The 27,500-nt window shown below is 45.4% G+C and overlaps 2 protein-coding genes across 3 annotated transcripts; one reads left to right on the top strand and one right to left on the bottom strand.

Annotated features, from left to right (window-relative positions):
* Nucleotides 1–5,819: 5,819 nt before the first annotated feature.
* med16 (mediator complex subunit 16) lies at nt 5,820–18,377 on the bottom strand. 2 transcript variants are annotated; one of them, XM_079351464.1, is made up of 16 exons: nt 17,501–17,723; nt 15,691–15,831; nt 15,395–15,502; nt 15,130–15,299; nt 14,716–14,997; nt 14,493–14,642; nt 13,765–13,870; nt 13,524–13,679; nt 12,035–12,252; nt 9,513–9,719; nt 9,135–9,345; nt 7,361–7,494; nt 7,092–7,284; nt 6,754–6,967; nt 6,458–6,532; nt 5,820–5,988 (listed from the first exon to the last, which is right to left on the bottom strand). In XM_079351464.1, the coding sequence occupies exons 2-16, from the start codon at nt 15,827–15,829 to the stop codon at nt 5,862–5,864; spliced, it is 2,490 nt and encodes an 829-aa protein (XP_079207590.1). In that variant the 5' UTR covers nt 15,830–15,831; nt 17,501–17,723; the 3' UTR covers nt 5,820–5,861. The 2 variants fall into 2 exon arrangements, with proteins under 2 accessions (XP_079207590.1, XP_079207589.1); XM_079351463.1 differs by lacking the exons at nt 5,820–5,988; nt 6,458–6,532; nt 17,501–17,723 and adding an exon at nt 18,289–18,377 and having other exon boundaries at nt 6,721–6,967.
* Nucleotides 18,378–18,522: 145 nt separating this feature from the next.
* Nucleotides 18,523–26,766, top strand: tmem259 (transmembrane protein 259; the record flags this gene model as incomplete). The annotated part of the gene is made up of 3 exons (XM_079351055.1): nt 18,523–18,660; nt 19,855–20,171; nt 26,419–26,766. Exons 2-3 carry the CDS (start codon nt 19,956–19,958, stop codon nt 26,764–26,766), a joined length of 564 nt encoding a protein of 187 aa, XP_079207181.1. The 5' UTR covers nt 18,523–18,660; nt 19,855–19,955.
* Between the last annotated feature and the right edge of the window lie 734 nt (nt 26,767–27,500).

Here is a 27,500-nt window from a genome sequence, read left to right as displayed (position 1 = left end):
ATCCATCGTCATCATCCAACATCCATCTTCATCATCCAACATCCATCTTCATCATCCAACATCCATCTTCATCATCCAACATCCATCTTCATCATCCAACATCCATCTTCATCATCCCACATCCATCGTCATCATCCAACATCCATCTTCATCATCCAACATCCATCTTCATCATCCCACATCCATCGTCATCATCCAACATCCATCTTCATCATCCAACATCCATCTTCATCATCCAACATCCATCTTCATCATCCCACATCCATCTTCATCATCCCACATCCATCTTCATCATCCCACATCCATCTTCATCATCCAACATCCATCTTCATCATCCAACATCCATCTTCATCATCCAACATCCATCTTCATCATCCAACAACATCCAATATCTTCCACCATCCAACATCATCCATCATCCAACATCATCCAACATCCAACATCATCCAACATCCAACATCATCCAACATCATCCACCATCCAACATCATCCATCATCATCCAACATCATCCATCATCATCCACCATCCATCATCATCCAACATCATCCAACATCATCCATCATCATCCACTATCCATCATCATCCACCATCCATCATCATCCATCATCATCCAACATCATCCACCATCCATCATCATCCAACATCATCCAACATCATCCACCATCCATCATCATCCATCATCATCCAACATCATCCAACATCATCCAACATCATCCACCATCCATCATCATCCACCATCCATCATCATCCAACATCATCCACCATCCATCATCATCCAACATCATCCAACATCATCCACCATCCATCATCATCCATCATCATCCAACATCATCCAACATCATCCATCATCATCCACCATCCAACATCATCCATCATCATCCACCATCCATCATCATCCAACATCATCCAACATCATCCAACATCCAACATCCAACATCATCCAACATCATCCACCATCCATCATCATCCAACATCATCCAACATCATCCAACATCATCCAACATCATCCATCATCATCCACCATCCATCATCATCCAACATCATCCAACATCATCCATCATCATCCACCATCCATCATCATCCATCATCATCCAACATCATCCACCATCCATCATCATCCAACATCATCCACCATCCAACATCATCCAACATCATCCACCATCCAACATCATCCAACATCATCCATCATCATCCACCATCCATCATCATCCACCATCCATCATCATCCATCATCATCCAACATCATCCACCATCCATCATCATCCAACATCATCCACCATCCAACATCATCCAACATCATCCACCATCCAACATCATCCAACATCATCCATCATCATCCATCATCATCCACCATCCATCATCATCCAACATCATCCACCATCCATCATCATCCAACATCATCCAACATCATCCATCATCCATCATCATCCATCATCATCCAACATCATCCATCATCATCCACCATCCATCATCATCCAACATCATCCAACATCATCCATCATCATCCACTATCCATCATCATCCACCATCCATCATCATCCATCATCATCCAACATCATCCATCATCATCCACTATCCATCATCATCCACCATCCATCATCATCCAACATCATCCACCATCCATCATCATCCAACATCATCCAACATCATCCATCATCATCCACCATCCATCATCATCCAACATCATCCAACATCATCCATCATCCATCATCATCCATCATCATCCAACATCATCCAACATCATCCATCATCCAACATCATCCAACATCATCCAACATCATCCATCATCATCCACCATCCATCATCATCCAACATCATCCAACATCATCCAACATCATCCAACATCATCCAACATCATCCATCATCATCCACCATCCATCATCATCCAACATCATCCAACATCATCCAACATCATCCATCATCCACCATCCATCATCATCCACCATCCATCATCATCCAACATCATCCAACATCATCCAACATCATCCAACATCATCCAACATCGCCAGACTAAAGTTAATGTGGAGTCGGTGTGTAGTTTTGCTAAGACGATGTCGGACTCCGTAGTTTTCTCTGGTCCTCTCCCTAATTTGACCAGTGATGACATGTATAGCCGCATGTCTTCATTCAACCGCTGGCTATCGAGGTGGTGTCCAGTAAACGATGTGGGCTTCATAGATAACTGGCAGTCCTTTTGGGGAAAGCCTGGTCTGCTAGCTAGAGATGGCATCCATCCTACTCTGGTTGGTGCAGCTCTATTATCTAGAAACGTAGCAGAGTTTATTAGTCCCAAACCCTGACAACTCATCAGAGTTCAGACCAGGATGCAGAGCTGCAGTCTTACACACTTCTCTGCGCCTCCTTTAGATCTGTTTACCTGCCACTATAGCTGTGACTGTAAATCTAACTGTAACTCAGTTAGATCTTCTTATAGCTGTAACCCTACTTATACTATAGATACTGTGTCTGTTCTCCGCCCCACACCTGTCGTCATAAGCAAAGGCGTAAATCATCAAAATTTAGTCAAAATCAAAACTACAAATACGATTTTGCAAAAAAATCTAACAATTAAATGCGGCTTACTAAACATGAGATCCCTAGCATCTAAATCTCTCCTGGTAAATGAGCTAATATCAGAGAATCATATTGATCTACTTTGTTTAACTGAAACCTGGCTTTCTCAGGATGAATATGTTAGTTTAAATGAATCCACCCCTCCCAGTCATTTGAATGCTCATATAGCTCGAGACACTGGTCGAGGTGGTGGAGTAGCAGCTATTTTTAATTCTGCTCTTATAATCAATCGACTCGACCAAAGCTGAATTATACCTCTTTTGAAAGTCTTGCACTCAGTCTTTCACATCCAGTCTCTAGAACTTTTCAGCCAGTTCTAGTTGTTATAGTTTCCCGCCCTCCTGGCCCATATTCAGAGTTTCTATCACACATAATTCTTAGCAGTGATAGAATAATTGTTGTAGGTGATTTCAATATGTGGATGTTGTTAATGACAGTCTTAGCACGGCTTTCATGTCTCTATTGGACTCTATTGGCTTCACCCAGGGTGTAAACAAACCTACTCATCCATTTAACCACACCCTGGATCTTGTTTTAGTTTATGGTATTGAAATTAATATCAGACCATTTCCTAATAACTTTTGATTTCTTTTTACCAACCTTAACTCCTCTTAATAAAAAAGTGCTCTCTAGAAGTTTAAATGATGCTGTAGCTAAATTTAAGGATGCTATTTCAGCTGCCTTTGTTTCAGTTCCATCCCCTAACCCAGTTGAAAACTCCTATAATCACTTTAGTCCCTCTCAGCTAGATCAGTTTGTAGATAGTGCGGTGGATTCACTTAGAGTTACTCTGGATTCAATCGCTCCCCTAAAACAGAAGCCAATCAAACGACAGAGATCAGCTCCATGGTACAATTTAGAAACCCGTACTCTAAAACTAACGTCACGTAGATGTGAAAGAATTTGGCGCTCCACCAAAACGATAGAATCTCGTTTAATTTGTCCAGATAGTCATAATAGATATATGAAAGCTCTACGGCCGGCCCGCACTGCCTATTACTCGTCTCTTATTGAAGGAAATAAAAACAACCCTAGATACCTCTTCAGCACTGTAGCCAGGCTGACAGAGAGTAGGTAGTATTATGAGGAAACACTAACCCTAACAGAAGAAGGTCAACTGAGCACATCTGGGACATCATGTCTGGCTCCGTCCATAGATGCTTCCTCTAGGTAGGACTGTCATTGCTATGCAGACGATACTCAGCTCTACATATCAATGAAGCCAGAAGACGCCAACCAGCTTCATAAACTAGAAGCCTCAAGGACATCAGGACCTGGATGACCAGAAACTTCTTACTGCTCAACTCAGACAAGACTGAAGTTCTAGTGATTGGACCTAAGAACCTTAGAGAGACTTTCTCTGATGATATGACGGCCCTTAGTAGTATTAGCGTAGCCTCTAGTACCACTGTTAGGAACCTAGGAGTTCTGTTTGATCAGGATATGTCCTTTGATTCCTACATTAAACACATTTCAAGGACAGCTTATTTTCACCTTGGTAATATCTCTAAGATCAGACAGATCCTGTCACAAAATGATGCTGAAAAACTAGTTCATGCATTTGTTACCTCCAGGTTGGATTACTGTAATTCTATTTTAGCAGGGTGCTATGGTAAATCTCTAAAGACCCTCCAACTCGTCCAAAACGCTGCAGCTCGTGTTCTTACTAGAACTAGGAAAAGGGACCACATGACTCCTGTATTGGCTTCTCTCCATTGGCTCCCTATAAAATCTAGAATAGAATTTAAAATCCTTCTGCTCACCTACAAAGCTCTAAACGGTCAGGCACCATCCTATCTTAAAGAGTTAATTGTACCGTACTATCCATCAAGAACATGACGTTCCCAGAATGCAGGCCTGCTCGTGGTGCCTATAGTCTCTAAAAGTACTATGGGAGGTAGAGCCTTTAGTTATCAGGCTCCTTTGGAATCGTCTACCAGTCGGGGTCCGGGAGGCAGACACACTAGGTACTTTTAAGAATAGACTTCAAACTTTTCTTTTTGATAAATCTTATAGTTAGGGCTGGCTTAGGACCAGCTCATAGTTCTGCTGCTATAGGCTTAGACTACCGGGGGAACTGGCACCAGGATCTCTTATCTCTCTCTCCCTCTTTCTCTCCCAGCTTTCATATCTTATTACTGCTTGTCTCTATCTTTATATTCTAACCTCTCCTTTTTCTGGGAGCTCCTGAGCTCTCTTAGGTTCCTCTGGACTGTTGGTGAGGATGGCCTGCCCAAACAACCCCCCCACATGAGGATGGCCTGCCAAACAACCCCCCCACATGAGGATGGCCTGCCCAAACAACCCCCCCCCACGAGGATGGCCTGCCAAACAACCCCCCCACATGAGGATGGCCTGCCCAAACAACCCCCCCCCCCCCACGAGGATGGCCTGCCCAAACACCCCCCCCCCACCACGAGGATGGCCTGCCCAAACACCCCCCCCCACGAGGATGGCCTGCCCAAACAACCCCCCCCCCACGAGGATGGCCTGCCCAAACAACCCCCCCCCCACGAGGACGGCCTGCCCAAACAACCCCCCCCCCACATGAGGATGGCCTGCCCAAACAACCCCCCCCCCCCCACGAGGATGGCCTGCCCAAACACCCCCCCCCCCACCACGAGGATGGCCTGCCCAAACAACCCCCCCCCACGAGGACGGCCTGCCCAAACACCCCCCCCCACGAGGATGGCCTGCCCAAACAACCCCCCCCCCACGAGGACGGCCTGCCCAAACAACCCCCCCCCCACATGAGGATGGCCTTCCCAAACAACCCCCCCCCCACATGAGGATGGCCTGCCCAAACAACCCCCCCCCCACATGAGGACGGCCTGCCCAAACAACCCCCCCCCCACGAGGATGGCCTTCCCAAACAACCCCCCCCCACATGAGGACGGCCTGCCCAAACACCCCCCCCACGAGGATGGCCTGCCCAAACAACCCCCCCCCCCCACGAGGACGGCCTGCCCAAACAACCCCCCCCCCCCCACATGAGGATGGCCTTCCCAAACAACCCCCCCCACCACCACGAGGATGGCCTTCCCCCCCCCCATCCTATCCCACCCTTCTTTCTGCATCTTGTCCCATGTCCAGCTCAGTTTATCAGATGTTCATCAGGATCCGTCTGCTGAAGATTTCTGACTTCAAATTTTTATTTCAAATAAAATACAAAAATATTTACAGGATAAAAAATCAGACAAATCAAAGAGGTGATTGATCAGATCAGTTCATCTTCGTATTCAGACACCTAAAGCACCTTAAGGTGTTGTGTTCAGGTGTCTGATGTTCAGGTGAGTGGGGGGGGGATCCTCCTCCACAGACCTCCACACAAACAGTTTTTGATCCAGCGCTGCTCCCACTGCTTCATGGCGTTCGTTTTGTTTGGAGAACGAAGCATCGTCACACAACCGCACCTGAAACACAACACACCTGTTTACACACCTGTTTACATACCTGTTTACACACCTGTTTACACACCTGTTTACACACCTGTTTACACAACACACCTGTTTACACACCTGTTTACACACCTGATGTTCTTTAACACAACACACCTGTTTACACACCTGTTTACACACCTGATGTTCTTTAACACAACACACCTGTTTACACACCTGATGTTCTTTAACACAACACACCTGTTTACACACCTGATGTTCTTTAACACAACACACCTATTTACACACCTATTTACACACCTGTTTACATACCTGTTTACACACCTGTTTACACACCTGTTTACACACCTGATGTTCTTTAAACCAGGCTTTTAATTTGAAAATCTTGTCTTGTTGTAAATGTCGACACTAAACTAAAAGGTGTGAATGTTTGTTTGTCATCATTTATGATTGACAGTCTTAAAGTCACTTCCTGTTGACTCACCTGGTGCAGGCTTTACTCTCCTCCGTGGGACACACACCCATATGAACACAGCGCAGGTTGTCCATCTTCTGAGAGCTGGGACACACACACACACACACACACACACACACACACACACACACACACACACACACACACACACACACACACACACACACACACACACACACACACACACACACACACACACACACACACACACACACACACACACACACGTTAAACCTGCACTTTCTCTGATGACCAGCAGGGGGCGGGGCAGTCTGACTAACCTACAGCTGATGAGCTTCTGTTACCTGGTGAAAACCTCCAGCGGTGTGGCGCCCCCTCCTGGCAGTGACGAGGTCTTTCCAAACTGCAGCCTGAGCGGGTGTTTTCCCTGCAGCTTAACAATGATGCCGTCGTTGACTGGGAGCCAGTCCATACTGGGGACCAGTAGCTGACTGGGCAGCAAGCAGCACTCGTCGATCAGAGTCTCATCTGGGTCCTGGGGTGGGCCGTCATCCCGGGCTGAAACAGGAAATGACACATTAAAAACTAACCAATCCTGATCACCTACAGGAAGCCAGGACCTGATCTAGACCAGTAACTGTAACTCCAGACCAGGTCCAGGTCCAGGTCCAGGCTTTCTTACAGCAGATCCACAGCTTGGTCAGCAGTCTGAACAGCAGCTGCATGCTGTCCTGGTTATCTGAAGTGGCTGTGAAGGTGGGCAGACAGCCGGGCTTCAGCAGACCCCAGATCCGGATCATCACCAACATCTCCCTGAGCATCCCCAGAGACGCCCCGTCTCTCATGAAGCCGAACCCGGGCCGCACCATGGAGCCCTGCACCACACAACCCGTCACATGTTGGGATATTCAGCTTTCCAGCGGTCACACTCTCTGGTGAATGTCAGCTCACCTGGTTGGGCAGGTTGGCCAGCAGGTAGAGGACAAAGTCTCCCACCCATTGGATGAGCTGCTGCAGGGACTGAAGAGGGGGGCCGTCCAACACAAACTCCTCCGTCTTCAGATTGATCATCACCTTATCAATATCTAAGGACGGACCAATGGACCAATCAACAATCGCTCCTGATGTCTCACCTGTCTACCTGTCTCTCAGTCGTCTCACCTGTCTACCTGTCTCTCAGTCGTCTCACCTGTCTCTCAGTCGTCTCACCTGTCTCTCAGTTGTCTCACCTGTCTCTCAGTCGTCTCACCTGTCTACCTGTCTCTCAGTCGTCTCACCTGTCTACCTGTCTCTCAATCGTCTCACCTGTCTCTCAGTCGTCTCACCAGTCTCTCAGTCGTCTCACCTGTCTCTCAGTTGTCTCACGTCTCTCAGTCGTCTCACCTATCTCTCAGTCGTCTCACCTGTCTCTCAGTCGTCTCACCTGTCTCTCAGTCATCTCACCTGTCTACCTGTCTCTCAGTCGTCTCACCAGTCTCTCAGTTGTCTCACGTCTCTCAGTCGTCTCACCTATCTCTCAGTCGTCTCACCTGTCTCTCAGTTGTCTCACCTGTCTTTCAGTCGTCTCACCTGTCTCTCAGTTGTCTCACCTGTCTCTCAGTCGTCTCACCTGTCTCTCAGTCGTCTCACCTGTCTACCTGTCTCTCAGTCGTCTCACCTGTCTACCTGTCTCTCAATCGTCTCACCTGTCTCTCAGTCGTCTCACCTCTCTCTCAGTCGTCTCACCTGTCTCTCAGTCGTCTCACCAGTCTCTCAGTCGTCTCACCTGTCTCTCAGTCGTCTCACCTGTCTCTCAGTCGTCTCACCTGTCTCACCTATCTCTGTCGTCTCACCTGTCTCTCACGTCACAGTTGTCTCACCTATCTCTCACCTGTCTCTCAGTCGTCTCACCTGTCTCTCAGTCGTCTCACCTGTCTCTGAGTTGTCTCACCTGTCTCTCACGTCTCAGTTGTCTCACCTATCTCTCACCTGTCTCTCAGTCGTCTCACCTGTCTCTCAGTCGTCTCACCTGTTCCTCAGTCGTCTCACCTGTCTACCTGTCTCTCAGTCGTCTCACCTGTCTCTCAGTCGTCTCACCTCTCTCTCAGTCGTCTCACCTGTCTCTCAGTCGTCTCACCAGTCTCTCAGTCGTCTCACCTGTCTCTCAGTCGTCTCACCTGTCTCTCAGTCGTCTCACCTATCTCTGTCGTCTCACCTGTCTCTCACGTCTCAGTTGTCTCACCTATCTCTCACCTGTCTCTCAGTCGTCTCACCTGTCTCTCAATCGTCTCACCTGTCTCTCAGTCGTCTCACCTGTCTCTCAGTCGTCTCACCTGTCTCTCAGTCGTCTCACCTATCTCTCAGTCGTCTCACCTGTCTCTCAGTCGTCTCACCTGTCTCTCAGTCGTCTCACCTATCTCTGTCGTCTCACCTGTCTCTCACGTCTCAGTTGTCTCACCTATCTCTCACCTGTCTCTCAGTCGTCTCACCTGTCTCTCAATCGTCTCACCTGTCTCTCAGTCGTCTCACCTGTCTCTCAGTCGTCTCACCTGTCTCTCAGTCGTCTCACCTGTCTCTCAGTCGTCTCACCTATCTCTCAGTCGTCTCACCTGTCTCTCAGTCGTCTCACCTGTCTCTCAGTCGTCTCACCTGTCTCTCAGTTGTCTCACCTGTCTCTCAGTTGTCTCTCACCTGTCTCTCAGTCGTCTCACCTGTCTCTCAGTCCTCTCTCTCTGAGCTGACTGACCTGTGTCGGTGTTCTTGGCGCAGATCTCGGTCAGACGGTCACCCGGGCTCTTGTCAGGTGTGTTGAGGACGTGCGGCCTCAGCAGAGACTTTAAGGTGGAGCTGATGGCGATTAACAGCAGCTTGGCGTGGAAGTCACATGCTCGAGCAGCTGTCGCTGTGGAGAGTTTACAAAGCGAAGCCTTCACAGCCACGATGCGTGTCGCCAGAACCTGAGAGGGACAATACCAAGATTAGGGGGGCGAGGGGTCGGGCTCAGGGGTGCAGGAGATGTGTCCAAAGAGAGCGTTTGTTCTGGTCTCAAAATCTGCTCTCTCTGTCAACAAGGGTTTTTTTGGACAGAAATTAAAACACCTGATGGTCGTTCTCTCTCGCTCACCTGCTGCAGCGCCTGGTTCTGCCTCATGTACTCCTCGTGCAGTTTCTCCACTAGGTTGTGGACCATGGTGGGCTGCACATGGAGCAGGACGTCCCACCAATCGTAGCCCGTCACCATGCAGTACTCCAGCAGGAACAGCAGGTGGCGCAGCGTGGTGTTCATTTCCAGCACCTGACCCATAGAGGGCGACACTCGCAGCATGTGGAGCTGAGGAGAAAACAAAGCGAGTAAGACATGAAGACCAAGGGTACGTCTCACTTTGCTTATTTGCAGTCTCCTCGGTCCTCGGCCGAACAGGAAGTAGTTCCAAAGCCGCCATGTTGAGGATCAAAGCTCTTATAGCGAACGGAGGAGAGAGGATGGAGGAGAGAGGAGGCTGATCCGAGGAGCGATGACCGAGGAGACACGAGAGCTGACTTCATGGAAGTCTTTTCACTGACAGACACGCCCCCTTCTCGTATAGCACTCAGTGATTGGACGCTGCACAGGATCAGACTTCAGTGAAACAGAGTTTAATAGGGGAGAAAAGAGGGAGATTAAAAAGAGGCTAAACGGAGCGTGGGACATTTAAACAGATGATGAACATCAGTGAGTTTGTAAAGAGTCGCTCTGTGATGAGCTGCCATTAAAAAGAGTCTGATGATGATGATGATGAAGGTCTGATCCCTCACACTGTTTGAATGTCTGATGATGATGATGAAGGTCTGATCCCTCACACTGTTTGAATGTCTGATGATGATGATGATGATGAAGGTCTGATCCCTCACACTGTTTGAATGTCTGATGATGATGATGATGAAGGTCTGATCCCTCACACTGTTTGAATGTCTGATGATGATGATGATGATGATGAAGGTCTGATCCCTCACACTGTTTGAATGTCTGATGATGATGATGATGATGAAGGTCTGATCCCTCACACTGTTTGAATGTCTGATGATGATGATGATGACAGTTTGATGAAGAGGAGTCCGTTTTATATTCTCACTTATTGATCTTCACAAAGTTTCATCATTTAGATTCTAATCAATCATTTTCAGTATCCTGACACATAAATATCTGTGTTTATAAAATACAGAGTTGGTTGTCTAAATACAGGCTAGGTTCAGTCCAAACTGATTAATAATAATCAATAATTATAGACAATTCAAAATGAAATCTTTGAGTCAGTAGAAACTGTCCTTTAGGTTTGAAACAGACTGCAGGTTGTTCTTCAGGTGTTTGTTATCAAGAAACACTGTAACTGTGTTTGATGAGAAATAATACAGTGTGTGTGTGTGTGTGTGTGTGTGTGTGTGTGTGTGTGTGTGTGTGGACATAAACAGCTGTTAGTATGATTGACAGCTGAACGTGATCAGCTGATGTGGCGTCATGTGACGCTGTCAAGGAAACGACGTCTCATGTGTCTTAAAGCTGATTTCCTCGGTCCTCTCTCCTCGGCTTCGTTTCCTCCGTGCATCTCTGGTGGGCGGGGCTTAGACACAGGAGGAGGAGACAACTCGGAGGACACTCGGTGCAAATAAGGGAACTGAGAAAGGCCCCAAGTCTTCTAAACTACAGACCACTGGACCACGACTGTTTTCAAAGGTGTGTTGGGTGTATTTACAGGTGTGTGTTGGGTGTATTTACAGGTGTGTGTGGGGTGTATTTACAGGTGTGTGTGTGTGGGGTGTATTTACAGGTGTGTGTGGGGTGTATTTACAGGTGTGTGTGGGGTGTATTTACAGGTGTGTGTGGGGTGTATTTACAGGTGTGTGTGGGGTGTATTTACAGGTGTGTGTGTGTGGGGTGTATTTACAGGTGTGTGTGGGGTGTATTTACAGGTGTGTGTGTGTGGGGTGTATTTACAGGTGTGTGTGGGGTGTATTTACAGGTGTGTGTTGGGTGTATTTACAGGTGTGTGTGTGTGGGGTGTATTTACAGGTGTGTGTGGGGTGTATTTACAGGTGTGTGTGGGGTGTATTTACAGGTGTGTGTGGGGTGTATTTACAGGTGTGTGTGGGGTGTATTTACAGGTGTGTGTGGGGTGTATTTACAGGTGTGTGTGGGGTGTATTTACAGGTGTGTGTGGGGTGTATTTACAGGTGTGTGTGGGGTGTATTTACAGGTGTGTGTGGGGTGTATTTACAGGTGTGTGTGGGGTGTATTTACAGGTGTGTGTGGGGTGTATTTACAGGTGTGTGTGGGGTGTATTTACAGGTGTGTGTTGGGTGTATTTACAGGTGTGTGTGGGGTGTATTTACAGGTGTGTGTGGGGTGTATTTACAGGTGTGTGTTGGGTGTATTTACAGGTGTGTGTGGGGTGTATTTACAGGTGTGTGTGGGGTGTATTTACAGGTGTGTGTGTCGGGTGTATTTACAGGTGTGTGTGGGGTGTATTTACAGGTGTGTGTGGGGTGTATTTACAGGTGTGTGTGTCGGGTGTATTTACAGGTGTGTGTGGGGTGTATTTACAGGTGTGTGTGGGGTGTATTTACAGGTGTGTGTGTCGGGTGTATTTACAGGTGTGCATTAACCCTTACCTTGCCATGGTTGTCCACCCCAGCCAGGGCAAGTGAGGTCCAAGAAAACTGCAGAGCCTTAAAGTGGAGGGCGGGAGCTCCTGTTCTCTGGCGTTTGATGGCAGACTCCTCTCCAGGTCTCTGATTGGATGAGGAGGACCCATAGAACACACCCATGGTGTGGAGGGAGAGACGATGCAGGATCTGAATGCTGCCGTCATGGAATGCTAGAGCCAGACCTGAAAATACACAGAACCAGATCTCACGAGGTTCTGCAGATGACACCTAAACTTTGGGCCTGAAACAGCAGGCCAGTCACAGTCCACCAAGTCATGTTGACCTGGACCATAGATGTAGGTAGCCTGCCGCGAAACCGCTTTTTGCACGGCCTATTTTTAAAAAAATCACGGCCTTGAAATGATTGCACGGCTTGACCTCGGCCGTGCAAATATCTACATTTAATAGACGTGCTTACTACACGGGTTTCTATACGGAGCGCTAAATATCTGATTAGGCTACATGCTAATTCTGGCAAAGAATATGTTTGCTGAATACCGGTACTAAAAAGCTTAAACCTGATCCTGTTTACGTTTCTACAGCCACCCGTGTCCTGTTTGGTAGGCGGCGTGTCAGCCGGATGACGATAGCCGCTATGTAAATAGCGTCATATGATAGCAGCTAACAGCTAACAGCTAACTAATAAATTCAAAGGAGAAAAACGCTACATAAACCAAACCAACGAAGAAGACATCCAGCAGGTCATCTCCTCTGTCACTGTCATGTGACTCTTTATTACAAGAACTCAATCCAGCTGTGTTTCAGAGAAGGCTGTGAGCGGCGAGGACAAATACACACGCTAACAATCAGCTGTGTTACAGTCAATGCTTTAAACACGCCAGAGTTCTGTTTGTCGACGTAACACAGGAAGTGATGATTCTTTCAACCAATCAGAGGACTACAGTGTTTAGCTCCACCTTTTCGGGTCAGCTCCACATTCGAACATGCTGACAGCTGATTGACTTATGAAGGTCTAGGGATCTATTATTACTGGATGACACATGTAATATTATAAGTTTATTTATTTGTTGTTTAAAGAAAGTGCAGATAGAAGCAGCGGGCCGAATACAAAGAGGTTAGACAACATGTGAGTTACAGTCACATGATGAAGGGGTGTGTCAGACAGGCTGGACAGTAAATCAACATGATCAAGCTTTGATAAACTAAAATGTGTAACGATGCATCTTATTGAACAGAATCATTTAGAGACGTATTCAGACTTATTCACGTGTTCCCTAACACGCTGGCACGTCACCTCCGCCGCGCCGCCGTGAGTGACACTAACCCTAACCCCCTGTATTTTTCTTTTGCACCCCGTTTTACTGACCTGGACCGAGACCCAGAGACTAACGACAGCAGCTGTGTTAACTGAAACATTCGTAACTGATGACACCTGTCCAGTCCAAGACCAGGTTATGGTCTGGGTTCTAACATCCTGACAGGTTCTTCTCACCGAGCCCAGGGCAGAACTTGGTGTCTGATGCCACTTTCAGGTCGGTGTTGGAGATGGAGATGGGAAGTTTGGGAAGAGCAACAGCCGACACTCGGTCCAAGTCGCTGGTGGTCGTCAGGATCCTCCACTTTAGGATGGTCGGCTGCTTCTCCCCGACTGAACCACACAGACGTCAAACCTTTAGAACCTCAGTCATTACAGCATCAGTAAGAACCGATGAGATCCAGTTTGTGTGTCTTACCGACTGGAGAGCGGTGCTGGAAAATGTTGTTGACAGGAAGTCCCTCCTTCCTGAGAGACCAACACTCAACGATGCTGCCGCTCTGATTAGACGCACACAGCAGAACCTAAAACACACAAATCATCTGTGAGGTTCTTCGGTTCCACAGCAGCCAGAAACTCTGTGTGACTTCACTAAAAGGTTCTTCAACTTCTGCTGTAGGGGTTCTACTTAATCTCCAAATACCTTTCAGGATTCTCTCTGGTTCTAAAGGTTCTCCTGGTTACCCATTCAGAGTTCTCTCTGGTTCTAAAGGTTCTCCTGGTTACCCATTCAGAGTTCTCTCTGGTTCTAAAGGTTCTCCTGGTTACCCATTCAGAGTTCTCTCTGATTCTAAAGGTTCTCCTGGTTACCCATTCAGAGTTCTCTCTGATTCTAAAGGTTCTCCTGGTTACCCATTCAGAGTTCTCTCTGGTTCTAAAGGTTCTCCTGGTTACCCATTCAGAGTTCTCTCTGATTCTAAAGGTTCTCCTGGTTACCCATTCAGAGTTCTCTCTGGTTCTAAAGGTTCTCCTGGTTACCCATTCAGAGTTCTCTCTGGTTCTAAAGGTTCTCCTGGTTACCCATTCAGAGTTCTCTCTGGTTCTAAAGGTTCTCCTGGTTACCCATTCAGAGTTCTCTCTGGTTCTAAAGGTTCTCCTGGTTACCCATTCAGAGTTCTCTCTGGTTCTAAAGGTTCTCCTGGTTACCTGTTCAGAGTTCTCTCGTGTGAGGAACTTGAGGTGTGTGACGGCGGGGTACTTCTCCCTCCTCAGCGGGTCGGTGGTGCAGCGCAGGAACAGGGACGGTAACAGTTCTGTGTCAATGCGACACTTCTCGCTGACCACACTGACGACCACCTGATGAAGGAGAACAGTGAGCAGGAAGCAGAAAAGTGCAGGAACCTCTGTGATGGTCAGGTGTGGTTCTCACCTTGTAGAACTGGACTGGTGAGGAGCTGCTGCCGTCTGTGGCCGCCACCACAATGTTCCCTCCCCCTGTAAAGGCGATGTCGGCTAACGCCACACGGCCTCTCAGTCGGCACAGACTCTCACTTGCTGTCAGCAGAGCCCCGCCCGGTTTAAGCAGAGACACGGTGACCAGCCCGCTCACCGTCACCGCCATCCAGCCCTCCATCGGCTTCCCCCCAAACAGCGTGAGAGACGGAGAGAACTTCACCCGGGAAAACTTTTCACCGAAGTTTGTAGAACCTGACTGAACCAAGAAAAACAGTTTTCACCTGTTCAACGTCTGACAGACCTTAAATATTCATCATATAAACATATGTTTATATGTGCCTCTCTCTGTGTGTGTGTGTGTGTGTGTGTGTGTGTGTGTGTTTGTTACCATCTCCACATGGAGGGCCAGCTTCACGCCGTTGTGTAACCAGCTCAGAGCCACGATAGGATCTCCGTCCAGGGATGAGGACAGGGCGCTCTCCCAGCTGTTCACCAGGTGATCCGACATAGACCAGCATTTAATGTGACCGTCACCATCTGCAGACAGCAGCCGGGAGCCTACACACACACACACACACACACACACACACACACACACACAGTATGACATTTTACCCAATGACAAAAAAGAAGAAGAAAAAAACTAAACCCACCTGATTGGTCCCACTCCAGACAGGAAATGACCTCAGTGTGTCCAGAGCTGATGGAGTAAACATCCCAGGGATGCTCAGTGTCGATGATGTGGATCATGTGACTAACATCTGGAACACACACAAGCACAGGATCATCAAACACATTCAAAAAGGCTCATGACAGTGTGTGTGTGACAGTGTGTGTGTGTGACAGTGGGTGTGTGACAGTTTGCGTCTGTGTGTGTGTGTGTGACAGTTTGCGTCTGTGTGTGTGTGTGTGACAGTTTGCGTCTGTGTGTGTGTGTGTGTGTATAAACCTTTGTCGTCGTCCTCGTTCTTCAGGTCCGTGGTGAAGGCCACCAGGTTCCTGCAGGACCAGGAGCAGACGAGAGGGATGGAGGGACAGTGAGTGCTTTTAGGACGTTTCTCCCACTCACACACGTAGGCCAGCTCCATGACTAAACCACAGAAGAAGAAGGTCAACTGAGCACATCTGGGACATCATGTCTGGCTCCGTCCATAGATGCTTCCTCTAGGTAGGACTGTCATTGCTATGCAGACGATACTCAGCTCTACATATCAATGAAGCCAGAAGACACCAACCAGCTTCATAAACTAGAAGCCTCAAGGACATCAGGACCTGGATGACCAGAAACTTCTTACTGCTCAACTCAGACAAGACTGAAGTTCTAGTGATTGGACCTAAGAACCTTAGAGAGACTTTCTCTGATGATATGACGGCCCTTAGTAGTATTAGCGTAGCCTCTAGTACCACTGTTAGGAACCTAGGAGTTCTGTTGGATCAGGATATGTCCTTTGATTCCTACATTAAACACATTTCAAGGACAGCTTATTTTCACCTTGGTAATATCTCTAAGATCAGACAGATCCTGTCACAAAATGATGCTGAAAAACTAGTTCATGCATTTGTTACCTCCAGGTTGGATTACTGTAATTCTATTTTAGCAGGGTGCTATGGTAAATCTCTAAAGACCCTCCAACTCGTCCAAAACGCTGCAGCTCGTGTTCTTACTAGAACTAGGAAAAGGGACCACATGACTCCTGTATTGGCTTCTCTCCATTGGCTCCCTATAAAATCTAGAATAGAATTTAAAATCCTTCTGCTCACCTACAAAGCTCTAAACGGTCAGGCACCATCCTATCTTAAAGAGTTAATTGTACCGTACTATCCATCAAGAACATGACGTTCCCAGAATGCAGGCCTGCTCGTGGTGCCTATAGTCTCTAAAAGTACTATGGGAGGTAGAGCCTTTAGTTATCAGGCTCCTTTGGAATCGTCTACCAGTCGGGGTCCGGGAGGCAGACACACTAGGTACTTTTAAGAATAGACTTCAAACTTTTCTTTTTGATAAATCTTATAGTTAGGGCTGGCTTAGGACCAGCTCATAGTTCTGCTGCTATAGGCCTAGACTACCGGGGGAACTGGCACCAGGATCTCTTATCTCTCTCTCCCTCTTTCTCTCCCAGCTTTCTTATCTTATTACTGCTTGTCTCTATCTTTATATTCTAACCTCTCCTTTTTCTGGGAGCTCCTGAGCTCTCTTAGGTTCCTCTGGACTGTTGGTGAGGATGGCCTGCCCAAACAACCCCCCCACATGAGGATGGCCTGCCAAACAACCCCCCCCCCCCCCCCACATGAGGATGGCCTACCCAAACAACCCCCGCCCCCCCCACATGAGGATGGCCTGCTACTGAGCCTCATTCTGACTTGTTTTAAGGACATTAAAGTGGGATCTGCCTGGAGTTTGTTTCTACACTTTAATTTTGAAGGTTACTCCAAATCTAGACCATTGGTTAATTTTGATTTCCATTTATCGTTTTTGTGTGATTTTGTGGTCAGCACATTCAACTATGTACAGAACAAAGTATTTAATGAGAATACTTCACTAGTTCAGATGAGTTTTTTGTTTTTAGCAACAATAAGAAGCCTTCAGTTAGCAGCTAACGTTAGCTTACCTTTCTAGTTAGCAACTAACGTTAGCTTACCTCTCTAGTTAGCAGCTAACGTTAGCTTACCTCTCTAGTTAGCAACTAACGTTAGCTTACCTCTCTAGTTAGCAGCTAACGTTAGCTTACCTCTCTAGTTAGCAGCTAACGTTAGCTTACCTCTCTTTGTTTCCCGCTCCGGTGACTCAGCTCAAATTAGTTTTATTGACTTAACGTAAAGTTTGGCCTTTAAACGGAGAGTCAAATCGGATTCATTTAGTCTGTTTGAATTGTTTAAAATTATATTTCACATCACTGGTGAAACAAACAAACAAACCCGTGTTCATACATCCAGTCAAACAAAGTGTAAGGACCCCAAAGAGCTGTCTTAAACATGCCTGTCTGTAAAACGGTCCAGCAGACTAAAGTGTCACATCAGGCACTCACCTGTGTGCTCGTTGTTTCTGTGTGTTTGAGCTGTTTAGTTTGTGTATCACCTGTTTACCTGCACTTTGTGTGCTTCTGGTCTGGCGCCGTAGTTCTAATATGTTAATCCCTGAGTTCTGTCTTCTGGTGCCTCAGTAAAACATGGTGCTCCAAATGCACTTTGACATTTTTTTGATACCACGTGTTTTGAACACAATCAGTTATTTGGTGATCGATATGGTGCTGAGGAGAGGAATGAATCACAAACTGCAAGAAAACACTTTATAAAAAGAAACTTTGGCAATGATTTTGGACTGAAAGGTTGCCTGTGTTTTTGTGCAGTTTAACAGTTTACAGGAGGGTGAGGGTTAGGTGCATCCCCTGAGGATTCTGACCCTTTGAGTTTGTTAGTGTCTGTGAGGTGACATGATAGCCCATAACTAAAATGCATTATGATTATTACACCTTCATTAACATAGACAGTACGACATCAAATATGTATAAGAGTAAACAGCAGAATCCTCTTGTCAGTTGATAGTTACCTGTATTTCGGATGGCACCTGGCAGACAAAGCTCAGGGAAAGTTCACTCTTTGATCAAGGACCCGTATTTCCGGTCAGGTTGTGTTTCCGTGTCGCAGCAGCAGCCGTCAGTTCTCTGTTAGCCTCTGTTAGCCTCTGTTAGCTTCAGAGTTTATGGTAGTGATTCAAACGTCACTCTTATTAAATCTTTAATTTATCTCTTATTAAATCTTTATTTCTTCTGTTATGAGTCCAAACAGAGTTCTGACCGAGCTAGCTGGGAGCTAACGGAGCCTGCTAGTGTTGCTAACCAGCGAGCTAACTGTTAGACTGTGTTCAGAAGAAGAAGGAGACGTTAGCATGTTAGCATGGACACAGCCACACTAATAACAGGTAAGACCGCTGCATGCTAATTCAGAGCTAATGCTAACTGGAGCACAACAAACTACACACACTAACTACCCAAACTACACACACAAATTACACACACAAACCACAAACAAATTACACACACACAAACTTGAATTTCCCTCCGGATCAATAAAGTATCTATCTACACAAAAACACCAACTACTCACAAACACATAAACACAAACTGATAGATAGATAGATAGATAGATAGATAGATAGATAGATAGATAGATAGATAGATAGATAGATACTTTATTGATCCCGAGGGAAATTCAGGGCATCCAGTAGCAGTATACAGACAGGCAGGACACAAGACATTAGTTACAATACAAAACATCGGTTACAATGCAATACACACCCGCTGTCCCCCCTCCCCTCTCTATACAATAATCCCCCAAACAAGATTTACTACACAACAATAAACCCAAACTACACACATATACACAAATTACACACACATATATACAGTATGTTATTCTATGTTAACATGAACAATATGTTCAGTTTATTGCCATTTATAGTAAAAAAAACACACATTGGAAAGTGTGTGCAAGAGTTTAAACAGTAGAACTACACAAGGACATAAAACACACAGTTTAAAAAACAGACAATAAAAATAAGAAAAAAGATGATGACTGGATGAAGTGTATTTAATGGAGCGAAACCGTCTGCCTATTATTCTATGTTAACGTACAGTATATTATTCTATGTTAATGTACAGTATATTATTCTATGTTAACGTACAGTATATTATTCTATGTTAACGTACAGTATATTATTCTATGTTAATGTACAGTATATTATTCTATGTTAACGTACAGTATATTATTCTATGTTAACGTACAGTATATTATTCTATGTTAATGTACAGTATATTATTCTATGTTAATGTACAGTATATTATTCTATGTTAATGTACAGTATATTATTCTCTGTATTAACTGTATTTTATCTACACGTTGTGTAACATGAGTGTTTGACTCCTCGCTGTGTGTCAGCGGCTGGAACAGAACAGTTGACCTGCATGTGAGAGAATCACGCTCCCTGAACGTCTCACAGAATACACTTCAGCCTGATTGCTCCTTGCTGTGTGTGTGTGTGTGTGTGTGTGTGTGTGTGTGTGTGTGTGTGTGTGTGTACAATGATGGTTCTGATGGTTCTCCCTCCCTCCCACAGTGTAAGCAGTGTTTGGGTCGATCAGGTGTTCTCTGAGGTCAAACATGCTGACGTAATATCAGCTGTGAGTTTGTCAGAGTGAACCGTCACAAACAGAGAACATGTCTGACAACGCGCCAAACAACAACAACGTTCCTCTGAACAACAACAACAACATGGGGCCAAACCGGATTAGAAACCCCAACATGAACCAGAACCCCCTCATTAACGTCCGGGATCGCCTCTTCCATGCGCTCTTCTTCAAAATGGCCGTCACATATGCTCGCCTTTTCCCACCATCCTTCAGGAGGGTGTTTGAGTTCTTCATCCTGCTCAAGGTGACCTCACGTTCATCAACACAAATTACTCGATAGACTCAGATTATAGACGCAGGTTATAGATTATAGACTCAGGTTATAGATTATGGACTCAGGTTATAGACTCAGGTTATAGATTATAGACTCAGGTTATAGATTATAGACTCTGGTTATAGATTATAGACTGGTTATAGATTATAGACTCAGGTTATAGATTATAGACTCAGGTTATAGATTATAGACTCTGGTTATAGATTATAGACGCAGGTTATACAGATTATGGACTCAGGTTATAGATTATAGACTCAGGTTATACAGATTATGGACTCAGGTTATAGATTATAGACGCAGGTTATACAGATTATGGACTCAGGTTATAGACTCAGGTTATAGATTATAGACTCTGGTTATAGATTATAGACTCTGGTTATAGATTATAGACTCAGGTTATAGATTATAGACTCTGGTTATAGATTATAGACTCAGGTTATAGATTATAGACTCAGGTTATAGATTATAGACTCTGGTTATAGATTATAGACTCAGGTTATAGATTATAGACTCTGGTTATAGATTATAGACGCAGGTTATACAGATTATGGACTCAGGTAAATATATTATTAAAAAGACATTAAAATATTATTATATTATAAATATAATTTATGCAGATTATAGACTCAGGTTATACAGATTATAAACTCATAAGGTTTATAGACTCAGGTTATACAGATTATAAACTCAGGCTATAGAGTCAGATTATACAGATTATAGACTCTGATTATAGACTCAGGTTATAGACTTGGGTTATACAGATTATAGAGTCAGGTTATACAGTTTATAGACTCAGATTATGAACTCAGATTATACACATAGACACAGATCATAGAGTCAAATTATACATATTATGGACTCAGATTATAGACCCAGGTTATAGACTCAGGTTATACAGATTATGGACTCAGATTATACAGATTATAGAGTGAGGTTATGCAGATTATGGACTCAGGTTATAGACTCAGGTTATACAGTTTATAGACCCAGATTATAGACTCAGATTATACAGATTATAAACTCTGGATATAGACTCAGGTTATACAGATTATACACTCTGGATATAGACTCAGGTTATACAGATTATACACTCTGGATATAGACTCAGGTTATACAGATTATAGACTCTGGATATAGACTCAGGTTATACAGATTATACACTCTGGATATAGACTCAGGTTATACAGATTATAGACTCAGATTATATACTTAGATTATACAGATTATGGACTCTGGATATAGACTCAGGTTATACAGATTATAAACTCTGGATATAGACTCAGGTTATACATATTATAGACTCAGATTATATACTTAGATTATACAGATTATGGACTCTGGATATAGACTCAGGTTATACAGATTATAGACTCAGATTATATACTTAGATTATACAGATTATGGACTCTGGATATAGACTCAGGTTATACAGATTATAAACTGGATATAGACTCAGGTTATACAGATTATACACTCTGGATATAGACTTAGATTATACAGATTATGGACTCTGGATATAGACTCAGGTTATACAGATTATAGACTCTGGATATAGACTCAGGTTATACAGATTATACACTCTGGATATAGACTCAGGTTATACAGATTATAGACTCTGGATATAGACTCAGGTTATACAGATTATACACTCTGGATATAGACTCAGGTTATACAGATTATAGACTCAGATTATATACTTAGATTATACAGATTATGGACTCTGGATATAGACTCAGGTTATACAGATTATAAACTCTGGATATAGACTCAGGTTATACATATTATAGACTCAGATTATATACTTAGATTATACAGATTATGGACTCTGGATATAGACTCAGGTTATACAGATTATAGACTCAGATTATATACTTAGATTATACAGATTATGGACTCTGGATATAGACTCAGGTTATACAGATTATAAACTGGATATAGACTCAGGTTATACAGATTATAGACTCTGGATATAGACTTAGATTATACAGATTATGGACTCTGGATATAGACTCAGGTTATACAGATTATAAACTCTGGATATAGACTCAGGTTATACAGATTATAAACTCATAAGGTTTATAGACTCAGGTTATACAGATTATAAACTCAGGCTATAGAGTCAGATTATACAGATTATAGACTCTGATTATAGACTCAGGTTATAGACTTGGGTTATACAGATTATAGAGTCAGGTTATACAGTTTATAGACTCAGATTATGAACTCAGATTATACACATAGACACAGATCATAGAGTCAAATTATACATATTATGGACTCAGATTATAGACCCAGGTTATAGACTCAGGTTATACAGATTATGGACTCAGATTATACAGATTATAGAGTGAGGTTATGCAGATTATGGACTCAGGTTATAGACTCAGGTTATACAGTTTATAGACCCAGATTATAGACTCAGATTATACAGATTATAAACTCTGGATATAGACTCAGGTTATACAGATTATACACTCTGGATATAGACTCAGGTTATACAGATTATACACTCTGGATATAGACTCAGGTTATACAGATTATAGACTCTGGATATAGACTCAGGTTATACAGATTATACACTCTGGATATAGACTCAGGTTATACAGATTATAGACTCAGATTATATACTTAGATTATACAGATTATGGACTCTGGATATAGACTCAGGTTATACAGATTATAAACTCTGGATATAGACTCAGGTTATACATATTATAGACTCAGATTATATACTTAGATTATACAGATTATGGACTCTGGATATAGACTCAGGTTATACAGATTATAGACTCAGATTATATACTTAGATTATACAGATTATGGACTCTGGATATAGACTCAGGTTATACAGATTATAAACTGGATATAGACTCAGGTTATACAGATTATAGACTCTGGATATAGACTCAGGTTATACAGATTATACACTCTGGATATAGACTCAGGTTATACAGATTATAGACTCAGATTATATACTTAGATTATACAGATTATGGACTCTGGATATAGACTCAGGTTATACAGATTATAAACTCTGGATATAGACTCAGGTTATACAGATTATAGACTCATATTATATACTTAGATTATACAGATTATGGACTCTGGATATAGACTCAGGTTATACAGATTATAAACTCTGGATATAGACTCAGGTTATACAGATTATAGACTCTGGATATAGACTCAGGTTATACAGATTATACACTCTGGATATAGACTCAGGTTATACAGATTATAGACTCAGATTATATACTTAGATTATACAGATTATGGACTCTGGATATAGATTCAGATTATACAGATTACAGAGTCAGGTTATCAGATTATCTATAGAGTCTATAAAATGTGCATTTTTTTATTCCAGGGTTAGGGTTAGGGTCATTCGACATACTCGTACTAAAGTAAAGCTGCTCAATCATATATGTGTGGTGCAGAATATGTACTGTATACAGAGCATGCTCAGAACATGATCCTGATTCAAATGTTAATGCGTTCAGCAGAAACAAACAACACAAGGCTTTGGGTTCCTTTAAAGTCAGTCTAATCTGCAGGAATGGGATTGGAGTGTGGTTTGTGTTGATCTATCAGATTAACAGCAGTCACACTTTAGAGCTTTGCTCAGATTTCTGTCTGAAACAACAAGAATACATCTCTACTTACATTTGTGTTTATGATGTAAACCAACAGGACATGTAGCTCTGAGTTTACAAAGCAGGAGCACAGTGTGGGTTAGGGTTAGGATGGGGAGGACAGTGTGGGTTAGGGTTAGGATGGGGAGGACAGTGTGGGTTAGGGTTAGGATGGGGAGGACAGTGTGGGTTAGGGTTAGGATGGGGAGGACAGTGTGGGTTAGGGTTAGGATGGGGAGGACAGTGTGGGTTAGGTTTCGGATGGGGAAGGACAGTGTGGGTTAGGGTTAGGATGGGAAGGACAGTGTGGGTTAGGGTTCGGATGGGAAGGACAGTGTGGGTTAGGTTTCGGATGGGAAGGACAGTGTGGGTTAGGGTTCGGATGGGAAGGACAGTGTGGGTTAGGGTTCGGATGGGAAGGACAGTGTGGGTTAGGGTTCGGATGGGAAGGACAGTGTGGGTTAGGTTTCGGATGGGGAAGGACAGTGTGGGTTAGGGTTCGGATGGGAAGGACAGTGTGGGTTAGGGTTAGGATGGGGAAGGACAGTGTGGGTTAGGGTTCGGATGGGAAGGACAGTGTGGGTTAGGGTTAGGATGGGGAAGGACAGTGTGGGTTAGGGTTCGGATGGGGAAGGACAGTGTGGGTTAGGGTTCGGATGGGAAGGACAGTGTGGGTTAGGGTTAGGATGGGGGAGGACAGTGTGGGTTAGGTTTCGGATGGGGAAGGACAGTGTGGGTTAGGGTTAGGATGGGAAGGACAGTGTGGGTTAGGGTTAGGATGGGGGAGGACAGTGTGGGTTAGGGTTAGGATGGGAAGGACAGTGTGGGTTAGGGTTAGGATGGGAAGGACAGTGTGGGTTAGGGTTAGGATGGGAAGGACAGTGTGGGTTAGGGTTCGGATGGGAAGGACAGTGTGGGTTAGGGTTAGGATGGGGGAGGACAGTGTGGGTTAGGTTTCGGATGGGAAGGACAGTGTGGGTTAGGGTTCGGATGGGGAGGACAGTGTGGGTTAGGGTTCAGATGGGGAGGACAGTGTGGGTTAGGGTTCAGATGGGGAGGACAGTGTGGGTTAGGGTTCGGATGGGGAGGACAGTGTGGGTTAGGGTTAGGATGGGGAGGACAGTGTGGGTTAGGATGGGAAGGACAGTGTGGGTTAGGGTTCAGATGGGGAGGACAGTGTGGGTTAGGGTTCGGATGGGGAGGACAGTGTGGGTTAGGGTTAGGATGGGGAGCACAGTGTGGGTTAGGGTTAGGATGGGGAGGACAGTGTGGGTTCAGATGGGGAGGACAGTGTGGGTTCAGATGGGGAGGACAGTGTGGGTTAGGGTTCGGATGGGGAGGACAGTGTGGGTTAGGGTTCGGATGGGGAGGACAGTGTGGGTTAGGGTTAGGATGGGGAGGACAGTGTGGGTTCAGATGGGGAGGACAGTATGGGTTAGGGTTCGGATGGGGAGGACAGTGTGGGTTAGGGTTCGGATGGGGAGGACAGTGTGGGTCAGGGTTCGGATGGGGAGGACAGTGTGGGTTAGGATGGGGAGGACAGTGTGGGTTCAGATGGGGAGGACAGTGTGGGTTCAGATGGGGAGGACAGTGTGGGTTAGGGTTCGGATGGGGAGGACAGTGTGGGTTAGGGTTAGGATGGGAAGGACAGTGTGGGTTAGGGTTCAGATGGGGAGGACAGTGTGGGTTAGGGTTAGGATGGGGAGGACAGTGTGGGTTAGGGTTAGGATGGGGAGGACAGTGTGGGTTAGGGTTAGGATGGGGAGGACAGTGTGGGTTAGGGTTAGGATGGGGAGGACAGTGTGGGTTAGGGTTAGGATGGGGAGGACAGTGTGGGTTCGGATGGGGAGGACAGTGTGGGTTAGGGTTAGGATGGGGAGGACAGTGTGGGTTAGGGTTAGGATGGGGAGGACAGTGTGGGTTAGGGTTCGGATGGGGAGGACAGTGTGGGTTCGGATGGGGAGGACAGTGTGGGTTAGGGTTCGGATGGGGAGGACAGTGTGGGTTAGGGTTAGGATGGGGAGGACAGTGTGGGTTCGGATGGGGAGGACAGTGTGGGTTAGGGTTCGGATGGGGAGGACAGTGTGGGTTCGGATGGGGAGGACAGTGTGAGTTAGGGTTCGGATGGGGAGCACAGTGTGGGTTAGGGTTAGGATGGGGAGGACAGTGTGGGTTAGGATGGGGAGGACAGTGTGGGTTAGGGTTAGGATGGGGAGGACAGTGTGGGTTAGGGTTAGGATGGGGAGGACAGTGTGGGTTAGGGTTCGGATGGGGAGGACAGTGTGGGTTCGGATGGGGAGGACAGTGTGGGTTAGGGTTCGGATGGGGAGGACAGTGTGGGTTAGGGTTAGGATGGGGAGGACAGTGTGGGTTCGGATGGGGAGGACAGTGTGGGTTAGGGTTCGGATGGGGACGATATTTGGACCCTTTAGAAGAACAATTACACAAAAACAATGTGATAAAAGTTTCCATTGATAATACAGACTGCTGAGTCATGGCGTGGCCTGTTGAGTCACCCTCAGTCAGCTGATTTTGATCATAACACAGAGAAAGATCATCTTCAAATCTTGCTCTCTCTTGTTCAGGCGCTCTTCGTCCTCTTCATCCTCGCCTACATCCACATCGCCTTTTCCCGCTCGCCCATAAACTGTCTGGAAGCAGTAAGGGAGCGCTGGCCTCGTGATGGCATCCTGCGTGTGGAGATCCAGAGGAACTCCAGCAGAGCGTCTGTGTTCCTGCAGTACTACGACTCCTCTGGCCTCCAGGAGGAGCTGGAGGCTGAGGAGGGGGAAGGAGGAGGCGGGGTGGTAGCAGGGCTCAGCTTGGCAGCGCTGCAGGAGGAAGAGGAGGAAGAGGAGGAGATGACTGTTGAGATGTTCGACAACAGCTCAGTACAGGTGAGAGGTCACAGGTTCTCTCCACGCAGGGTCTAACCCCCCCACTCTGTAAGTGACCTGGGTCTAACCCCCCCACTCTGTAAGTGACCTGGGTCTGGGTCTAACCCCCCCCCCCCCCACTCTGTAAGTGACCTGGGTCTGGGTCTAACCCCCCCACTCTGTAAGTGACCTGGGTCTTAGTCTAACCCCCCCCCCCCCCCCTCCCTCAACAGGAGTTGTTGTGCTCAGGTCCAAAGTGAACTAAGGACTGAAAGAGTACAGAAGACTCGTCTCTGATGTTTCTTTGTTCCTGCAGCCGGCTCACATTAGTTTGTCTTCAGCTCCTTCCTCCTGTCCTTCCTGCTCCTTCCTCCTGTCCTCTCCTTCCTGCTCCATTGTGTACATTATGCTATATAAGTTTAAGTCTAATGCTAATGCTAACTGCACAGGTTATGTACATTATGCTATATAAGTTTAAGTCTAATGCTAATGCTAACTGCACAGGTTATGTACATTATGCTATATAAGTTTAAGTCTAATGCTAATGCTAACTGCACAGGTTATGTACATTATGCTATATAGGTTCAAGTCTAATGCTAATGCTAACTGCACAGGTTATGTACATTATGCTATATAAGTTTAAGTCTAATGCTAATGCTAACTGCACAGGTTATGTACATTATGCTATATAGTTTAAGTCTAATGCTAATGCTAACTGCACAGGTTATGTACATTATGCTATATAAGTTTAAGTCTAATGCTAATGCTAACTGCACAGGTTATGTACATTA

The sequence above is a fragment of the Symphodus melops genome (assembly GCF_947650265.1).
Source record: "Symphodus melops genome assembly, chromosome: 8".
Taxonomy (NCBI): domain Eukaryota; kingdom Metazoa; phylum Chordata; class Actinopteri; order Labriformes; family Labridae; genus Symphodus; species Symphodus melops.
Note: the sequence above shows the minus strand (reverse complement) of the source record. Positions and strands in the feature narration are given on the sequence as shown.